This window comes from Toxorhynchites rutilus, chromosome 2, assembly GCF_029784135.1.
Source record: "Toxorhynchites rutilus septentrionalis strain SRP chromosome 2, ASM2978413v1, whole genome shotgun sequence".
NCBI classification, from domain to species: Eukaryota; Metazoa; Arthropoda; class Insecta; order Diptera; family Culicidae; genus Toxorhynchites; species Toxorhynchites rutilus.
In genome coordinates, this window is record NC_073745.1 from 333,309,944 (window position 1) to 333,327,004 (window position 17,061).

Genomic DNA, 17,061 nt, shown 5'->3' on the forward strand with positions numbered 1-17,061 from the left:
GACTTGTGTAGTACAGTAGAACCTCGATTATTCGTGAGCGGATATTCCACGGTGTGGATTATCCGCGAAAGCGAGTTCCCTAGTAATTCTGTAGACCTACCCAAAATTTGTCAGTGAGTGGTAGGGTCTTGCTCTTTTGTTTTGGTATTGACTTTCACATTATCTGATCACATATATACACGCCCTTACAAAACCTGTTCATCGCAGCTAAGGATATAAAAAAAACCGCGGAACACATAGACGAAGATTTGCATTCTCTGGCTCAGTGGCTTTAATTTAAACAATTATAGTTATATGTTGGCAAAATTAAATAAATGCCCATTTCTGCAATAAACTCCAATATTGACGTAAATTTTGAAATAGATGGTGAGACATTAGAACGAGTAAAAGAAATCAAATTCTTAGGAGTGATCATTGATGACAAGTTAACTTTCAAGTCTCAAATTAATAATGTCATCAATAAGATTGGCAAGAAGTACGGCGTTCTGTGTTGTTTGAAGAAAAAGCTGGAAGTAAACAGTAAAAAATGGTTAAATGGTACAAATCTTTGATTTCGCCGCCCATAGTATTTTGCTCGTCGATCCTATTCCTTGCAAAGAATACACAATTAACGAGATTGTACTGTTTGCAAAATAAGGTAATGCGTTTGATTTTAAGATGAAGTAGATACACTTCCTCTAGTTTGATGTTGGACGCGCAACAGTGACTATCTGTGAAGCAAATAATCTATTACTTGACAATGGTGTTCATCTTCAAAATTTATGCCGATATGCCGCCTCGATATTTGTGTGATCGAATTGAAAGATGAAGTGATGTTCATAGATACAATACAAGAAACGCGAATGATGCATGAACACCCAACATTTTGTTCAGTAGGTCGCAGAACTCGTTGTTATATAAAGGTATAAATTATTTCAATTCGATGCCCAGAGAATTTAAACGTGCGGCATCAATGGCAAAATTTAAGAAAATGTGTATTTCACACGTAAAATCTGTTTTGTAAACAGGTTTTAGCATTTTCTTCTAAATAATTCATTATTATATGTTTCCAGTTGAAGTTAAGAAAATTTATTTACAGGCTGAACTACCATGTTCGTACTGATGATGATGATTTTTTGTTGTTGTTTGTTGTTTTGTCAGTGTATATTGTAAAAAAAAGAATATAATGAGCATTGTCTACGAAAGTTTGGCAGAACACTGATACATAATAAAATAAAACTAAAACTATCGTAAACTGTCTTTTTATAGGATGGTTATATCGCGTATATCTGAATTGTGGCAGATCTCTATCATGTTCTAAGTAGACATTTTTAGATATTGGACTCAATTCCCAACCTGTCAAGGATCTTTCCGGGTAGGAAATTTTCTTGACATGCCTTGGAAAAACTTTGGACCTGAAGTTGAAATTATCATTGTGTTAATGTCGATACGGATGGAACCATTGTTTTTCTTTTACAGTTTTTGCCTATTTATAACGTTCGATTAATAGACATTCACGCCTGCAACAGAGTCAGTTCACTTTGCTTTTTGTTTTATAATACTGATTTCATAATTTGGTCAAACATTCATATTTTCTATTCAAACCTTTGTAGGGGTATGAGATGGGTCATCATCACAGTTGGATAGTTTAATGATTTCTGTATTGATGAAACACAATCTTACGCGATAGTCATGCCCGACTATTCCGTGGATAATCGGGGTTCTATTGTGTATACATTCCAAATTTGAGAGTGACACGAGTTATTATCGTAAAGTTATGGTTAGAAGTGAGAAACTAATCTGAGCGTGTTCGATTCAGAGTAAAGCTGGTTTTGTTCGTCCCATCGTGCCAAAAGACGCAGGAGGGCGTCAAAATTGAGACGAAAGGTGAAGAAGACGAACGAAAGGTGACTCAATGCTATGCCTTCTTGGGTGGAGGGTAAAGAAAGTCTGACAAAATCGGTGAAGTAATATTAGTATCAAATGAGTATTTTCACGAGGAAATGAATATATCACCCTACAGTATCAGATCAACAAGTTATAACCCAAAAGTTTTTTCTTATATTTTACAAAATAAGATAATTTTACAACAAAAAAACAGGAAGTGGGTTATATCTATGGTATAACCGCAAGGGTGACGTAGGACTATCGTTGATTTAGAGATCATTTGTATGAAGTTGAATCTGAATTCATTCTGAATGAATGAATATTTGGAGAACTTCGAAAACGAGAGCGTTACGTTGGAGGCACAAGGTTTTATGCATCCAATATTGGATACGGAAATATCCTACTGATGGGGAAGAATAATCTTCAGAAGCTATCCTGTTGATTGCGATTGATTGAAAAATCACAAAACCTAATGTATTTGGTCACAGTGTTACATGGATAGAAAACATTAAAATAAACTCTTTCATATGAATGTAATTTTAAATTCCCAGAGGAACTGGCAGATTATTTTCAGTAACGATTAGATATTTCCACATTTTCCTCGATACTGGAAGCCCTCGAATGCTAACTCGATAACCATCTGTTAATAGCACTTGATTGAAACATATTTGGTCACAGTGTTACATGGATAGAAAACATTCAAATAAACTCTTTCACATGAATGTATTTTTAAATTCCTAGAGGAACTGGCAGATTATTTTCCGGATCTTTCTCGATCCAAACGGAAAGAATTCCGTGCGTGTATGTGTGTGTGTGTAGCGGCTGCTTCGAGATCTTCCCGGGGAACCGTTTGTAGCATCACTCTCCTCCTGATGGATTCCCTTCTGGCCTAGGGTGCACAAACAGGCTCTTGGTGACACCGTTCATCCGCGCTTTCATGATAAATGAAGAGCTTCGCCACAACAGCGACAACATGCTCCAATCGCTGTTCAATTAGAACTGAGTGGATTTCCGAGCGGCGCTCGCTTATATACCGATTGGTGATTTCAATAGCCTGTTTTGAAAGCAAATTTAAGACTATTGAAACAAGTTTTTGGATCAGAAAGTAACAAGTATAGAACGCGTAGACATTTTATCTTTCGAATGAAGTGTTTATCATACCATTTCGTTCAGTTGTTTAGGAGCTATTAACACTCAAAATCTCGGTCTCCGGCGTAACGCTTTCGTTTTCGAAACTTTGATTTTACACCCCGGTATAGAAATGAAAGACGTAGTCCTACGTCAAAAAACATAACTCCAAAGCTATAATACTTACAAAATTAAGGTCAAAGAATAAAATATAGGGAATCATTTAAATTTTTATAGAAAAATGCAATTTTTTCAAAAGAACGGTGAAATAAATATTTAAAAATTGGAATTTCTCAAAAGCGTTTTTCTTTAAATTCTCAAAAAAATATACATTGCCCTTTCAATTTCCAACAAGTCATCCATACATTGGAAGATGGTCACTTTTACAGGGAAAAGTTAACCTAACAACTTTTTCATGTTTTCTTTGAAAAAATTACAACTGATCCTAATTTTGTTTTAAGTCAAGATAACGATATAGTGTATTCGATAAAATTTTAGATCTTATTAAAATATGAACTTTCGCCAAAGACGTCAACTTTCTATCTATTATAGTTTATATAATATATGGCATTTTTATATGGAGACTCCTGAAAAACTTCTCGAAACATTTTTGTGTGTAAATTCTGGCTTTTGACATGTTCTTGACTTGTTGCTAAATAGAAAAGTGATAATTAACACACCAAAATGTTACGAGTTAAACATTAATAGTAATTTTTAAAAGAAAACATGAAAAAAATTGTTGTTAGGTACACTTTTTCTCTGGCACTGCTACCTTCTTCTGATGTATGGGTGACTGGTTGGTAATTGAGTTATAATTTTTCGAAAAAAAGAGGGAAAAAATTCAACATTTCAAACAAAATTCTCACTCAAAAGCTAAAAGACCTACAAAATGTTGGTTTATAAATGAAATGTACATCGTTGCTGGGCGAGCTGGACGGCGAGGGATCGAATTTTTCAAAATTTTTGTAGCATTATAAAATAATATCCGCAGTTATAAAAAAGTGACTTGAATTCAACTACAGTGTGGTTCTACGTCAACAATGCGGTCGTGACTTGAACACAACCTCTTATAATTTTTTTCTTCGTTTTGTTTTCTGGTATTGGACGTTTCATATAGCACATGGACAATGACAAATTTTACATAATTTGATTTCTTCATAACTACATTGTGTCAGCCAGACCACTGTCGGCCGAATCGTGTTCACACTCACCTGCTGGAGCTGTTGGGGGAGGACCTATAAGCAACAGTCGGTCACGTGCTTCACGGCCGGAATCTCCCTAATTCCTCACTGCTGGTGTCAAACCACCATAAAAACATTTATTGCACCCTAAAACCTCCACATGTCTTATTTGGTTCCATTTGCTTGATTAATTCTCGAGTAATGGAGAAATTTGTGTTTCATTTGTATGGCAGCCCCCCCTAAGAGAGAGGGGAGGGGTCTCAAACTATCGCGAAAACCTTTCCCGGCTCCAAAAACCCCTACATACCAATTTTCATGTTGATCGGTTCAGTAGTTTCCGAGTCTATAAGAATCAGACAGACAGATAGACAGACAGACAGACAGAAATCCATTTTTATATATATAGACAGAAGATAGATTGTCTCGATTTACATGTTCCGCAAACTTTTTTCTATTTAGAAAAATGCCAAAAACATGTCAAACGCGAGAATTTACACACATAAACGTTACGGGGAGTTTTTCTGAAGGCTCCACATAAAAACAGGAAGTGGGTTATATCTATGGTATAATCGCAAGGGTGACGTAGAACTATCGTTGATTTAGAGATCATTTGTTTGAAGTTGAATCTAAATCCATTCTGAATGAATGAATAAATGAATATTTGGGGGACTTCGAAAACGAGAGCGTTACGTTGGAGGCACAAGGTTTTATGCATCCAATATAGGATACGAAAAACCTTGTTCTGAAGAATAATCTTCAGAAGCTTTCCTGCTAACTGTACTTGATTGACAAATCACAAACCCAAATGTATTATATGGATATTTTATGGATAGAAAACATTAAAATAAACTCTTTCGCTTGAATGTAATTTTCAATTCCAAGGGGAACTGGCAGATTATTTTCCAGCAATGATTAGATATTTCCACAATTTCCTCGATACTGGAAGCCTACCAGTGGTTAATACTAACTCGATAACCACCTGTTAATAGTACTTGATTGAAAAATATTTGGTCACAGTGTTACATGGATAGAAAACATTCAAATAAACTCTTTCACATGAATGTATTTTTAAATTCCCAGAGGAACTGGCAGATTATTTTCCAGCAATGATTAGATCGTTCCGGAACTTTCTCGATGCTGAATGGCATCCAAACGGAAAGAATTCTGCGCGTGTATGTGTCGATCCTTCGCCGTCCACCTCCTCCAGCACGTTAGGCAACGATGTTGTCTTGTCGATGTCCTCACGAAAAATGAATGTGTCTCACCACCAGAATATCGCTTAAGTATGCTTTTTGTGTGTGATTGAATCGAGAGAAGGTGTGGTTTACGATGGCAATTTGGATGGCAAACTAGAGGGGAATGAACTCCCTGAGCTCGGAACTTTCGGCGACTGAGCAATAATCGATTGCGGGCGCATACAATATTGGATACGGAAATATCCTACTGATGGGGAAGAACAATCTTCAGAAGCTATCCTGTTAATTGCGTTTGATTGTAAAATCACAAAACCAAATGTATTTGGTCACAGTGTTACAAGGATAGAAAACATTAAAATAAACTCTTTCGCTTGAATGTAATTTTCAATTCCAAGGGGAACTGGCAGATTATTTTCCAGCAACGATTAGATATTTCCACATTTTCCTCGATACTGGAAGCCCACCAGTGGTTAATACTAACTCGATAACCACATGTTAATAGTACTTGATTGAAAAATATTTGGTCACAGTGTTACATGGATAGAAAACATTCAAATAAACTCTTTCACATGAATGTATTTTTAAATTCCCAGATTATTTTCCAGAAATGATTAGATCTTTCCGGAACTTTCTCGATGCTGAATGGCACCCAAACGGAAAGAATTCCGCGCGTGTATGTGTGTGTAGCGATGTCTTCCCGGGGAACCGTTTGTGGCATCACTCTCCTCTTGATGGATTCCTTTCTGGCCTAGGGTGCACAAACAGGCTCTTGGTGACACCGTTCATCCGCGCTTTTATGATAAACGAAGAGCTTAACCACAACAGCGACAACATGCTCCAATCGCTGTTCAATTAGAACTGAGTGGATTTCCAAGCGGCGCTCGCTTATATACCGATTGGTGATTTCAATAGCCTGTTTTGGAAGCAATTTTAAGACTATTGAAACAAGTTTTTGGATCAAAAAGTAACAAGTATAGAACGCGTAGATATTTTATCTTTCGAATGAAGTGTTTATCATACCATTTCGTTCAGCTGTTTAGGAGCTATTAACGCTCAAAATCTCGGTCTCCGGCGTAACGCTTTCGTTTTCGAAACTTTGATTTTACACCCCGGTATAGAAATGAAAGACGTAGTCCTACGTCAAAATCCAGTATATTCCAGAACATATAAAAGATAGAAAGTTGACGTCTTCGAAAAAAAAGGTCATATTTTAATTAGTTCTAAAACTTTATCGAAGACACTATATCGCTTTTTGACTCAAAACAAAATTAGGATTAGTTGTAATTTTTTTCAAAGAATACATGGAAAAGTTGTTCATATATTTTTTTTCTGAGAATTATATATATATTTTTAAATACGTTTTTGAGAAAAATGAATTCCAATTCTTAAAATTTTTTTTTCAGAGTAATTTTTTTGAAAAAAAATTTTGGGATTTTTTTTATGAAAATTCTAATAATTTCCTACCATAATTTTGTAGGTAATGAATATAAAGGTATGAAATAGTAGGCATGTAATTCGTCAATTTTATGAACATGGGCATACTTTCAATAACAGATCCATTCTGAGGATTTTTAAATCACTTATGATAGTAAGAATCCAAAATTTTAAGAAGAAAATAATTTTTATGAACATTTTTTTTCTAAATTTGATAAAAAATGAACAAAAATCATTTATTCTCGCAATCATTAATGGAATACCAGTTCTTAGCTTCAATGATGATGTTTACTATTTTGGTCACTCACTCTCTGCTTCTCGTTCTCTTTCTTCGCAGTAGTAGTTTACTTCTTCACACGCTACACCGTGAGTGCTTGATGCCCACACAAACGGAACGCAGCAGCAGCAGCATGAGTGAAAGGAAAAGCATGGAAAGACAAGTCTGCGCTATCGCGCTCAGAGCTCTCTCGCCCATCGGCTTCTTGGTCGCGTCTCATTCAAGGTTTGCCATTCAAAGAGAGCAGTCCGGATTTTTTGCAGCGCGCGACAGGTCAATTTTCATTTAGTGTATCATTATTGTTGTTGTTTCGGTACATCATCTACACACAAATATCAGCAACACCATCTTTCTCGCTCTGTTGCATACATAGCCGTGCTCTTGGTTTGCTTGTAGAGTAAAGTTTTGATTTTGGTACCCACAGTGTGTTTGTCAGCTTGGATGATAGCGTGAAAGAGAAAGAAAGTAAGACGGAGAGCGAAGGGAATTCCTCGAGTGTCCTTACTGCTCTGTTGCTTCTGCGATAATTTTTCGACGGCAGTGTTTTCGGTGATTGAGTTTTTTATATGTGTAATAATCCGGGCGACACCATGAAGAAGCACTCACAGGACGAAGGACGGATGGTTTGATTAAAGACAAGAAACTGATGGCGATGTGGTGTTTATGCAAATGGAAGCAAGGAATTTTCGCTCGAGCGTGAAAATCCGAAATTATATGAAGTGGAAAAACAAGTGTGGCGAAATGCAAGGAAGAAGAAGTGCTCAGTCGTCGCAGTAGTCGTCGTCGTCGTCGTCAGCATCGTCATCGCCGCGCCGTGGTTTTGGAGAATGTGATCGCCTGGCCGCGCTCAGTACGTGTGCTTGCGTGAGTGTGTTTGTGTGCGGCGGGGGTTCCGAAAGCCATCATCATCATCATCAGCGGCAGAAGCAGCAGCAAGCAAGTTGTAATACAACACCGTGCAAATAAAAACGGCGGCCGAGGCGACGGTCCGTGTGCGAGTATACGTGGATTTTCTTTGTTTTTTTCACTCGGCTTGGTTTATGATTCGCTGGTCTTTTCCTGTGGTGCTTCCAACAAACATCGTCATAATCAATTCGATGTACTGCGTTGTGGATTCGCGCGGTATGTTTTTGGTTCGGCTTTTTGCGGGCTGTTTCGTGTGAGAGATAGTGAATGCCATACTTGTTTACGTCGCTGAGAGTACGAAAAAAATGGTGGCGGGGAAGGAAAAATAATGTATATGCGAAATAAGAGAAAAAATCCGCCGCACTTGTAGCAGCAGCACCAGCAGCAGTAGAAGAGGCTCACCCCCCATGTGCACATATGCCGATTGAGCGGAAAGGTGGCTCATATTCAACATTACACAAAACGGTAGCTTTTGGGAGGGGGTGTGCTGCGGAGAAGTGCACGGAAGAGCGGAAGAGCAGCAATCGCTTCGCAGGCCAAAAGAAGAAACATATCGTTCGTTTTTATTTTTGTTTTCGTAGCAAAACGACACAACTCGTTCTGGGTGCGATTGATTTGCAATTCTAAACAAACGGTCGCGTTCGCGATGGCACGCAAGAAGGGAACTACCAAAACAAGTAAGTTTGATTTTAAAAGTAATCTCTGTTATAACTTCCATGACGCCTTTTCATTCTTTGTGTATTTTATAATGAGTCATACGCTTGAAATATTAAAACATTGAAGATTATCAGAAGTATATCAGAAAATCCTAGTTAAATACATGGCACAAATTACATAATTATCAAACATTTATTGGCGACTATTCTTACGCTCTTCCCAAGGAACAGTTGCGGACAATCATTGACCGAGTAGAACTCAGAGATGGTCATGGGCGATTTTATTTTATTTCGTAATTCACTACAGCTCTTATATGAACATTAAGTTTACTTACATTAAGTATAATTTTTCACACCGATTTGATACAAATTGCACTAACACATCAAGCAAATTTTCGCTTCAACCGGGGAAAAAAAGGCAGGAATTGATAATAGTATTACAAATATTATTCAAGATTGTAGACTTATCTGCTTAATGTACCAATGATTCATAAGAAACGGCGCAATCTCAAAAAATAATAAGGAAAACGGTATGAGTTAATCTAAATTGTTCCGTTCTATCAATACGGTGTTCGCTATGATCGGTTGATGGTCTGTGAGAATATGCGTTATTCGCTGATTCTCGAGCAATCTGGATTTCTACAAAGTTATTCTAGTGGTATCGATTCGAATTTCATACTTTCGATTTCAGTGAAACTTTGCACTTAGTGTTGAGGGTATTCTGGGGCTTTTCGTAAAAGTGTCCCTGCAAAAAAGGCAAAAAATGACAAAAACGCATTTTTTTAGAGAACAACCAAATAATCTAACATGTTTGGCCCTCTTTGTTCTCTACAACGAAGTAGTATTTAGATTATGAAAAACCCTTGCGAAGGAAATTAAAATTTTTGGAAATCTTATCATAAAACTTGTCAAATTCCACGTCTACAGAACTCAGACTTTCAAGGTTTCAACATTAGATCGAGACTTTTTCGTTGTTCATATAAAAATGTATCATGTATAATGTAAATCGTTGTATGTATCATGTAAAAATCCTCTGACCATTTCAACTGATGCGGTACCAGGCAGTCACAAAATATAATCAGTAAGCTTCACGAATTTCTTACATTCTAGATTAGTTTTACTTTGTGCTACCTTTTTTTATCATTAATGATAATTATTTTAATGCTTTTCATCAATAAAATGTATTTTAACACAGTATTGTAAAAAAATGCAAAATTTTTAGGATCTTAGCTTCCTGTATTTCAGCTCAATTAACTAGACTTTATGAACATTTTACACCTCACTTATATACAATCAGTAACCATGTAGGTCTCTTTCAACACGACCAAATGATTGAAATGTCCCTAATTCATCTAAGGCAAAAAGTATCCGTAATCTGAGGCATATTTTTTTCAAATAAATCATGTAGTAACTGAGAAACTTTGTGGGTGTAGCGACATTGGCCATTTAAACAACTTTGCATATTTGAAATCTTCAAAAGAGAATTGGACTGCTTATTGAGAAGGGCCAAACATATTTTTCTTAATTTTTTACAAAAACTTTTAACTGAAAAAGTTCAATTCCTACAAAATTTTGATCAAGGTATAATCCTACATTGTTTAAATTCTTGAACATTTCATTTTTGTATACAGATATCAGGGAAAATGGCAGACTACTGCTTCAGAGAAACTGATGAAAAAAAATCAATTTTAGTGTATTTAAAGAGCTCATTCCAATTAAAGAAATATTTTTAAGAAACTTTTTTAATAATAAGGCGTCGTGCACAAATTACGTAACGCTAAAAATGCGGTTTTTGGACCCCCTCCCCACCTATGTAATTATTAAATAATGAAAATATCAACGTAGAAAATCTGTCCTGGCCATAATCAAAGTTTATTCGAATTTTATTTGACAAGTTCATAGAATTTCTAACAAACAGAGAAAGAAAATCAATGCTTACATCTGTTGGGATTGGTACTTTCAAAACATCTAGTGTTTGGCTGAGAGGAACAGGAGCTGGTATAAATTGATGTTGATTTATACAACAATAACTGTTTGTTTTCAGAAGTTCGAGACTGAATCGAGCATCGAGATTTGTCACTGCTCAACAAAAGGGTCGCTTTCTTAGAAATTTAAAAAATACGTTCTCAAATTTAAAGAATAGGGGTAAATGGTCCTAATCTGACCGATGGTCTTGAACCGACCTCCTCTTGGATCTCGGCAATGGTGCCACCTACCGAACTTCTATCAGTGTCAAATGAAAGGTGTCATAAAACTGAGGATTTTAACGTATGATGACCATTTTCTTGCACCTTTTATCCCAGCGTTTTGGTGACATTCCGTGTTTTCAATGCTTCAAAAAGGGAAAGATAGATTATTAACCAGTACTGAGAATGAGGGCCTTATTCCCGAATACACTACACGTGAAAACAATGTGTAGTGAGTACAACCTTATTCCGGAATACACGCCACTGTAAACATTTGGTAGAATTCACTATCAATACACCGAGTTCATCCACCGATGTTGTTCTGATTTACACTTCACGCTCTCTTTTGTGTAAACAGTCATACACTCTCCCGAAAAGTTGGTATATATGACGAGCTTTTTGGTAAATATTACCAATATTTAATAAATGTTTGCAATACGAATTCTTCGTACATATTACACGATATGATGTCAAATCGGCCAGTATAACCCAGTATAAGCAGTCGGTTCAATGTTCGTATAACATATACAACATGTTATGTTAACCCTACCTTTATGCATATATTGTTATGAATTTATTGAGCTTTTGTATGCATCTTTATTCATTTATTGAACTATCTGAACTATTTAAAATATTTATTGAACTATCTAAATTATTTATTGAACTATCTAAATTATTTATTGAACTATCTAAATTATCGACATCTGATCCTGCTTCGATTGGGTCTGATCCATGGCTACAAATTAGGAAAAAATACACAGTTATTACTATGAATAGCTACGACAGACTACTCAATTCTCACCATTACCCTCTCCCAGGACCAGCTTGTAATTACTTCTCAGCCAAACACATTCGGGAGATATCATGAAACCGACAAAACCCAGATGGCATTAAGTGAAGCTAGCTTTATGCCCCGTTGCAACATTGACTTGACGCGCAGGATACGAAACCTGCGTCGTGACGAATCCGGAAAACATCTAATTGATTGAACCACCGATCACAATCGTCTACAAAACGTTTATGAAGTTGTCCTTGACCGAATCCAACAGGTAGAACTAGGACTCGACAGGGCTCGTTTTTGTGTATCGAAGTACCCAGATTCCTTACTATTGAAGTAATGTCTTCGCATTCTCCCGCAGCAGACGAGCACAAATCATTGCTATCCAATATGTATAAATATTAATTAAAGAACATAAATTGAATTGATTTTCACGAATATTACTTACCTATCCCGAATCTGAGTTAATACGACCTTCTTCTGTGATGAAATCAATATCGGAAAGTAGTGCCTTGCAACTCAATTAACAACTCGGTAATTAGGCTAATAAATTTATTTTCTTCGCGGTTGCCAGTAATGAAAATCGTAAAAGTTACTAACCCCGCGAAGTAAAATGAATCAATCGTTGGTAGGGATGTGTATTGCATCTGACATTCATTTTACAAACGATTGGAAATATTTACAGAAAATATGTACATTCTACTGTTTGAATTACAAAAGATTTGGAAGCTTTTTTTTAGTAATCCATTTTCTGGGTGTATCGACACAACTCGAGGATAAACAAAACAAAATACAACTGACGTTTCTATTATGGTGGGTATAGACTAGTGATATATTAATGTGAAAAAATAGGATGAGATTTATAGAAATCGCATCAACCGTTTACACTAACGCGAACTTTTATACTGAATATATTCATATTTTCGGTGAATTTATTCACCTGAAGTAGAACTGCATCCAACTTTAGTGATTTCTCACCAAAGAGAAATTCACCAGCGTTTACATATGCCTGAATTTATTCTATTCATAGTGGTTATATATACCTCGAAAAAGTGTATCATATATATTCTCACCCGTTTACATCTATTGTCGTGTGAATAAATCCATCTATAGCTATAGATCTCCCAAATGTAAACGCGCCATTAGAAACGACATCGGAAATGAACACAGGGTCATTTTGGTATCCACTTCACATTCTAGGCGAAGTTCATTTTTACACTTCACGGTCGGTGGAAACGCATAAAAGTGAAGTGAGATGTAAGCGTAGTGGAAACGTAAGTGTAAGTGGATACGGGAATAAGGCCCTGAGTCAAATGTTCTTTCAGGCGATGAAACATTACAATACTAAACTAGTTCGATTGCTTATGGTCTGCTCTTCAAGACAAGTTATATAGATTGAATTTACCTGATGCTTGAAGTAAACGGCATACCGTTAATTGAAAAAAATTGTGGTGGTCCTGAACCAGCCCTCTGTGTTTGCTTCGTAGTTATTTAACACGTTCCCTCATGTGTTTAACATCAACGGAACACATTTGCAATTTAAGGGGTTTAATCAGGGCCATCTTCCCCTATATATTTGACTAAATTTGAAATTCACGCACGTATTATTTTGGATGCAGTCTGTCGTTCTACTGATGGGTCCTGTTTCAGATCAACTCATCTGCGCTGTATTCGCATTGAGATGCCTTATCTTATATGCGGAAGTGTGTGTGGGACAGAATAACAGATATAATCGGGAATGGTCAGATTGAGCCATATTTGGTTTCCATCGGGAGTAAACAACATGCAAAGAGTACTGGGATGCTCTCAAGTGACGAGAAAAATCATACGGCTAAATATCCTACAAATTCCACTTCCTCAATTTTGGGAGTTTTTGGGCTTAATATATTAGGCTTCATCGGGATATCCATCGATTTCTAGGTTGTTCTACAGATCATCTAACGATTTCGCTGCATACTCAAAATGTTTTGCTTCCAGTTTCGGATTGTTTTGAGTTTTTCATCCAAGTGAGATCCATAATTATCATGCGAAAGTATTAATCCTTCTAACTTCTAGAAATAATAGCCTTCCGACGTTCAACTCGGTTAAAAGCCATGCATTCTGGACCATTTGTAAAAAAAGAATATTGCATCAAGAATCAATTGATAAAAATGATGAAAATATATATCTATGACTTTTTTCCTCCATCCACATTATCGAATAATTTCGAATTCAGGGAGCTCGCCACCTTTTTTTTAAATCGAGCCCATGAATTTGAAGAACAGTGCCTTCCTGAACAAACTGCAACGTACGTTGGATCACTGTATCCAACTGATTCAGAATGACCAAAGTGTCCTAGCTTCTTTCTGCACCTGTGATAATCGATGGAACAACCTTATGTGTAGCAGCCAAGAAAAATAATGATCTGGAAGATTAACGCGATATTCGAGATGCATTAATCGGTGCCTGCCTATTGACCGCGGTTTAGCCCATTACAACACGTGCTTTATCATATTGACTCAGGAAACACACCATATTCGGCCCCAGAATCGAAGCTATCTGCTCAAGCATATAGGGGCGCTGAATTTATTTAGGAATAAAAATTGAATTTTGTTACGTAGTGAGCACGCTTACCCCCCCTCTCCCCTATGTCACATTAGGTAACAAAACCTCGACCACCCTCCCCCCCTACATGCGTTACGTAATTTGTACACGACGCCTAATAAAGATTGCACTGTTCATACAGAGAGAAGATATAACACTGAGTCATCTGCCCTGAGTATTTCTCCGGGTTTATTTTCGATTCCTGTTCCAGCACCTGATACTATAATCTTCTTCTTCTTCAATGGCACTAACGTTCCTAGAGGAACTTCGCCGTCTCAACGTAGTATTACTTGCGTCATTTTTATTAGTACTTAGTTGAGATTTCTATGCCAAATAACACGCCTTGAATGCATTCTGAGTGGCAAGCTCTAGAATACGCGTGATCACAGTGCAAGTCGGAGGAGATTTATTTGACGAAAAATTCCCCCGACCAGAACGGGAATCGAACCCGAACACCCGGCATGTTAGTTATGACGCTAACCACTCGGCCACGGGAGCACTGAAGTACTATAATGATACTATAATGGATCATTCAAATCTCAAATTTCATGGACACAAATGAACAACCACAACGAAACAGGGTCAATACAACCGATACGGAATAGAAATGCACTGCTTATGAGATACCCATTAGACTGCAACGTGTTATGTCATTGTCAATCTATCCCATTTGCAGATTCGAAACCCACCGACTCGACATATTTCGCTAATAAATCACAACCCTCGAGGTGGCCGAGTTTTCAGTTTAGGCCCTCAGTCGCTGGTGGGTTCACTTATCAAACCCTCGCATTTTCATTCCTGCATTGTATTCCCCCTGTCAATGTTGTTATTGTCGCCCAATGAAGTGCAACCGATTGCACTACCGCTGCTGCTGCTGCTGCTGCACCTTCTAATACCGCTACACGAACGCTCCGTCTCCTCCCGGATCCACCAGCACCACCATCACCACCAGGCGGTAGAAATTTTGCACTTTGCCATATTCCCTCGTGCACCAGGGAAAGCAAAACAAAGCGCGGCCACATTCGTTCGGTATCGGAATCGGTCTTTCATGATATATATTTTTATCGAGGCACCACTCTCGTTCGCGATTGTGGGTGTAACAAGTTTTCGTGGGTAAAATGCAGCGACACACGCGCAACCGGAGTGCGGGCGGGAGAACATATTCGCGAGCAAGCCGCAAAATACCCAGAGACAGTTGTCTACGCTAACTTTGGCTGCAGGCGCATACATGCTTACACGCCTTCGGGCGCGGGTATGCGATATCCACATACATACATATCAGTAGGAAAAATGTGGCGCATGTGTTGGGCACCCCACAGCTGTGCTGTTGCTTCTGGGTTCGTTGAGGAATTCCGTCGGACGGACGGGCGAATACAACCAACAACAACAACACACAGGAAAACGTGACTCCCATTCGACTCTTTGAAAATTCGATGAAAACGCTGCGTCGAGGACTCTCGTTTCTCGAGTTGTTCGCTGCAGGCAGGCACTTGGCACGACCAACAACCGAAACTGCTACACTAAACACAATCGATGGGTGAGGTGAGGGAAGAGGCAGACAGAGAGAATAGCCGCTTTTCTTTCATTACGTGAGGGGATTCCCATACAATGAACTCAATCAGTACAAGTGAGCGATCGGTCGGTTGTTAGGTTCGGTCGAGGGGCGGAGAAGCTTCAGCGCCTCTTTTTTGTTCGTCTTCAACTCGAGCGCGGCTTTCAGCAGAATTAGGATAAACGCTGGAAGAGTGGGCAACACAACGCCATACATCGAAGGACAGCAGGCAACGGGAAGGTAAAAGTCATTTGACCCTACTTTATGAGGCGTTTTCCCCTCGCGCAGCCTTCGGAATGACGTCGTTTGCTTTTATTTTCGGGGTATTCTAGTCTGTTATTATGTATATCGGGTGGAGTGGTGTTTACTTCCTTCTCATATTGCGATGATGGCATGTGCGGTGGTGTTGGTGGTTGGCAGCAGCAGCAGCAGGTATCGCAGACGGTTTTGGACCGAATCGAGCGAGCGCAGGGCGCAGGGATTTCCCGACCGAGTTGAGATGAGATGATATGTGTTTTGTTCATTCGGTCGCTCTCAAGTGCATTTTGGCATGCTGTACCCAATTTGTGTACCTACTATTTATAGCATGACCGACCGCACGCTTTACGACCGCGTTTCCTTGCTCGTCTTGTCTTTCTATCTCTCTCGTGAGCGCTCATCTCGCATTCCAACGGTATGTTTGCTCGGTGCTATTTGCGAGAGGAAGGAAAATAGACCAGCAAGTGTTTTTTACACTTCCAGTTTGCCATTGAACTTTTTCGAGAGGTTGACATTTTCAGTGTTATTCAAATTAGGCGGCGGGCAGCATCCTTATTATTTTGTCGCCGATCGATGAAACCCTACTTGCCCGGGAGAATAATAAACCGACGCTGCTAGGGAACCCATATCCGTGCTGTGCGCGCGTGGGCTTCGGCAAAAATGTGGGAAGAACACAACACACAAAACCGAGTCGCGTTTTCTTGCCTTGACAGGACCACATCGGAACCGTCGCACGGAATGCGCGGGGGTTGGTTAGGTGGGGAATGCACTGGATAAGGCGGTAGCAGAGTATTACGCAATAATCGTAACTTAGGAACTGTTACATACAGAAGAAGACATGCATATGGTAATTGCGTTCTTGTATGTTTCAATTGAAATTGTATTGACGGATTCGAAAGTGTATACGTGCAACAAGGAAATAACGGATAGGTAGATTAAATAAGAAAAATAGTTCAACAGTAACAGTGGTAACAGTGGTAAAAGATTAGTGAAAAGGCTTCAGTCGATCTGTCAAAATCGTTTTTTTATCCAATCGGTCTGAGAGAACTTTTCTGTAGCA

The 17,061-nt window shown here is 38.3% G+C and overlaps 1 protein-coding gene across 1 annotated transcript in view; it reads left to right on the forward strand.

The window, feature by feature from the left end:
* The first annotated feature begins 7,182 nt into the window (after positions 1-7,182).
* LOC129767115 (uncharacterized) overlaps positions 7,183-17,061 on the forward strand; it is a 51,076-nt gene continuing 41,197 nt past the window's right edge. Inside the window, exons 1-3 of the mRNA XM_055767736.1 lie at positions 7,183-7,355; positions 7,507-7,547; positions 8,570-8,665. Of these exons, the coding sequence (XP_055623711.1) occupies positions 7,183-7,355; positions 7,507-7,547; positions 8,570-8,665 (310 nt within the window). The remainder of the gene's footprint in view (positions 7,356-7,506; positions 7,548-8,569; positions 8,666-17,061) is intronic.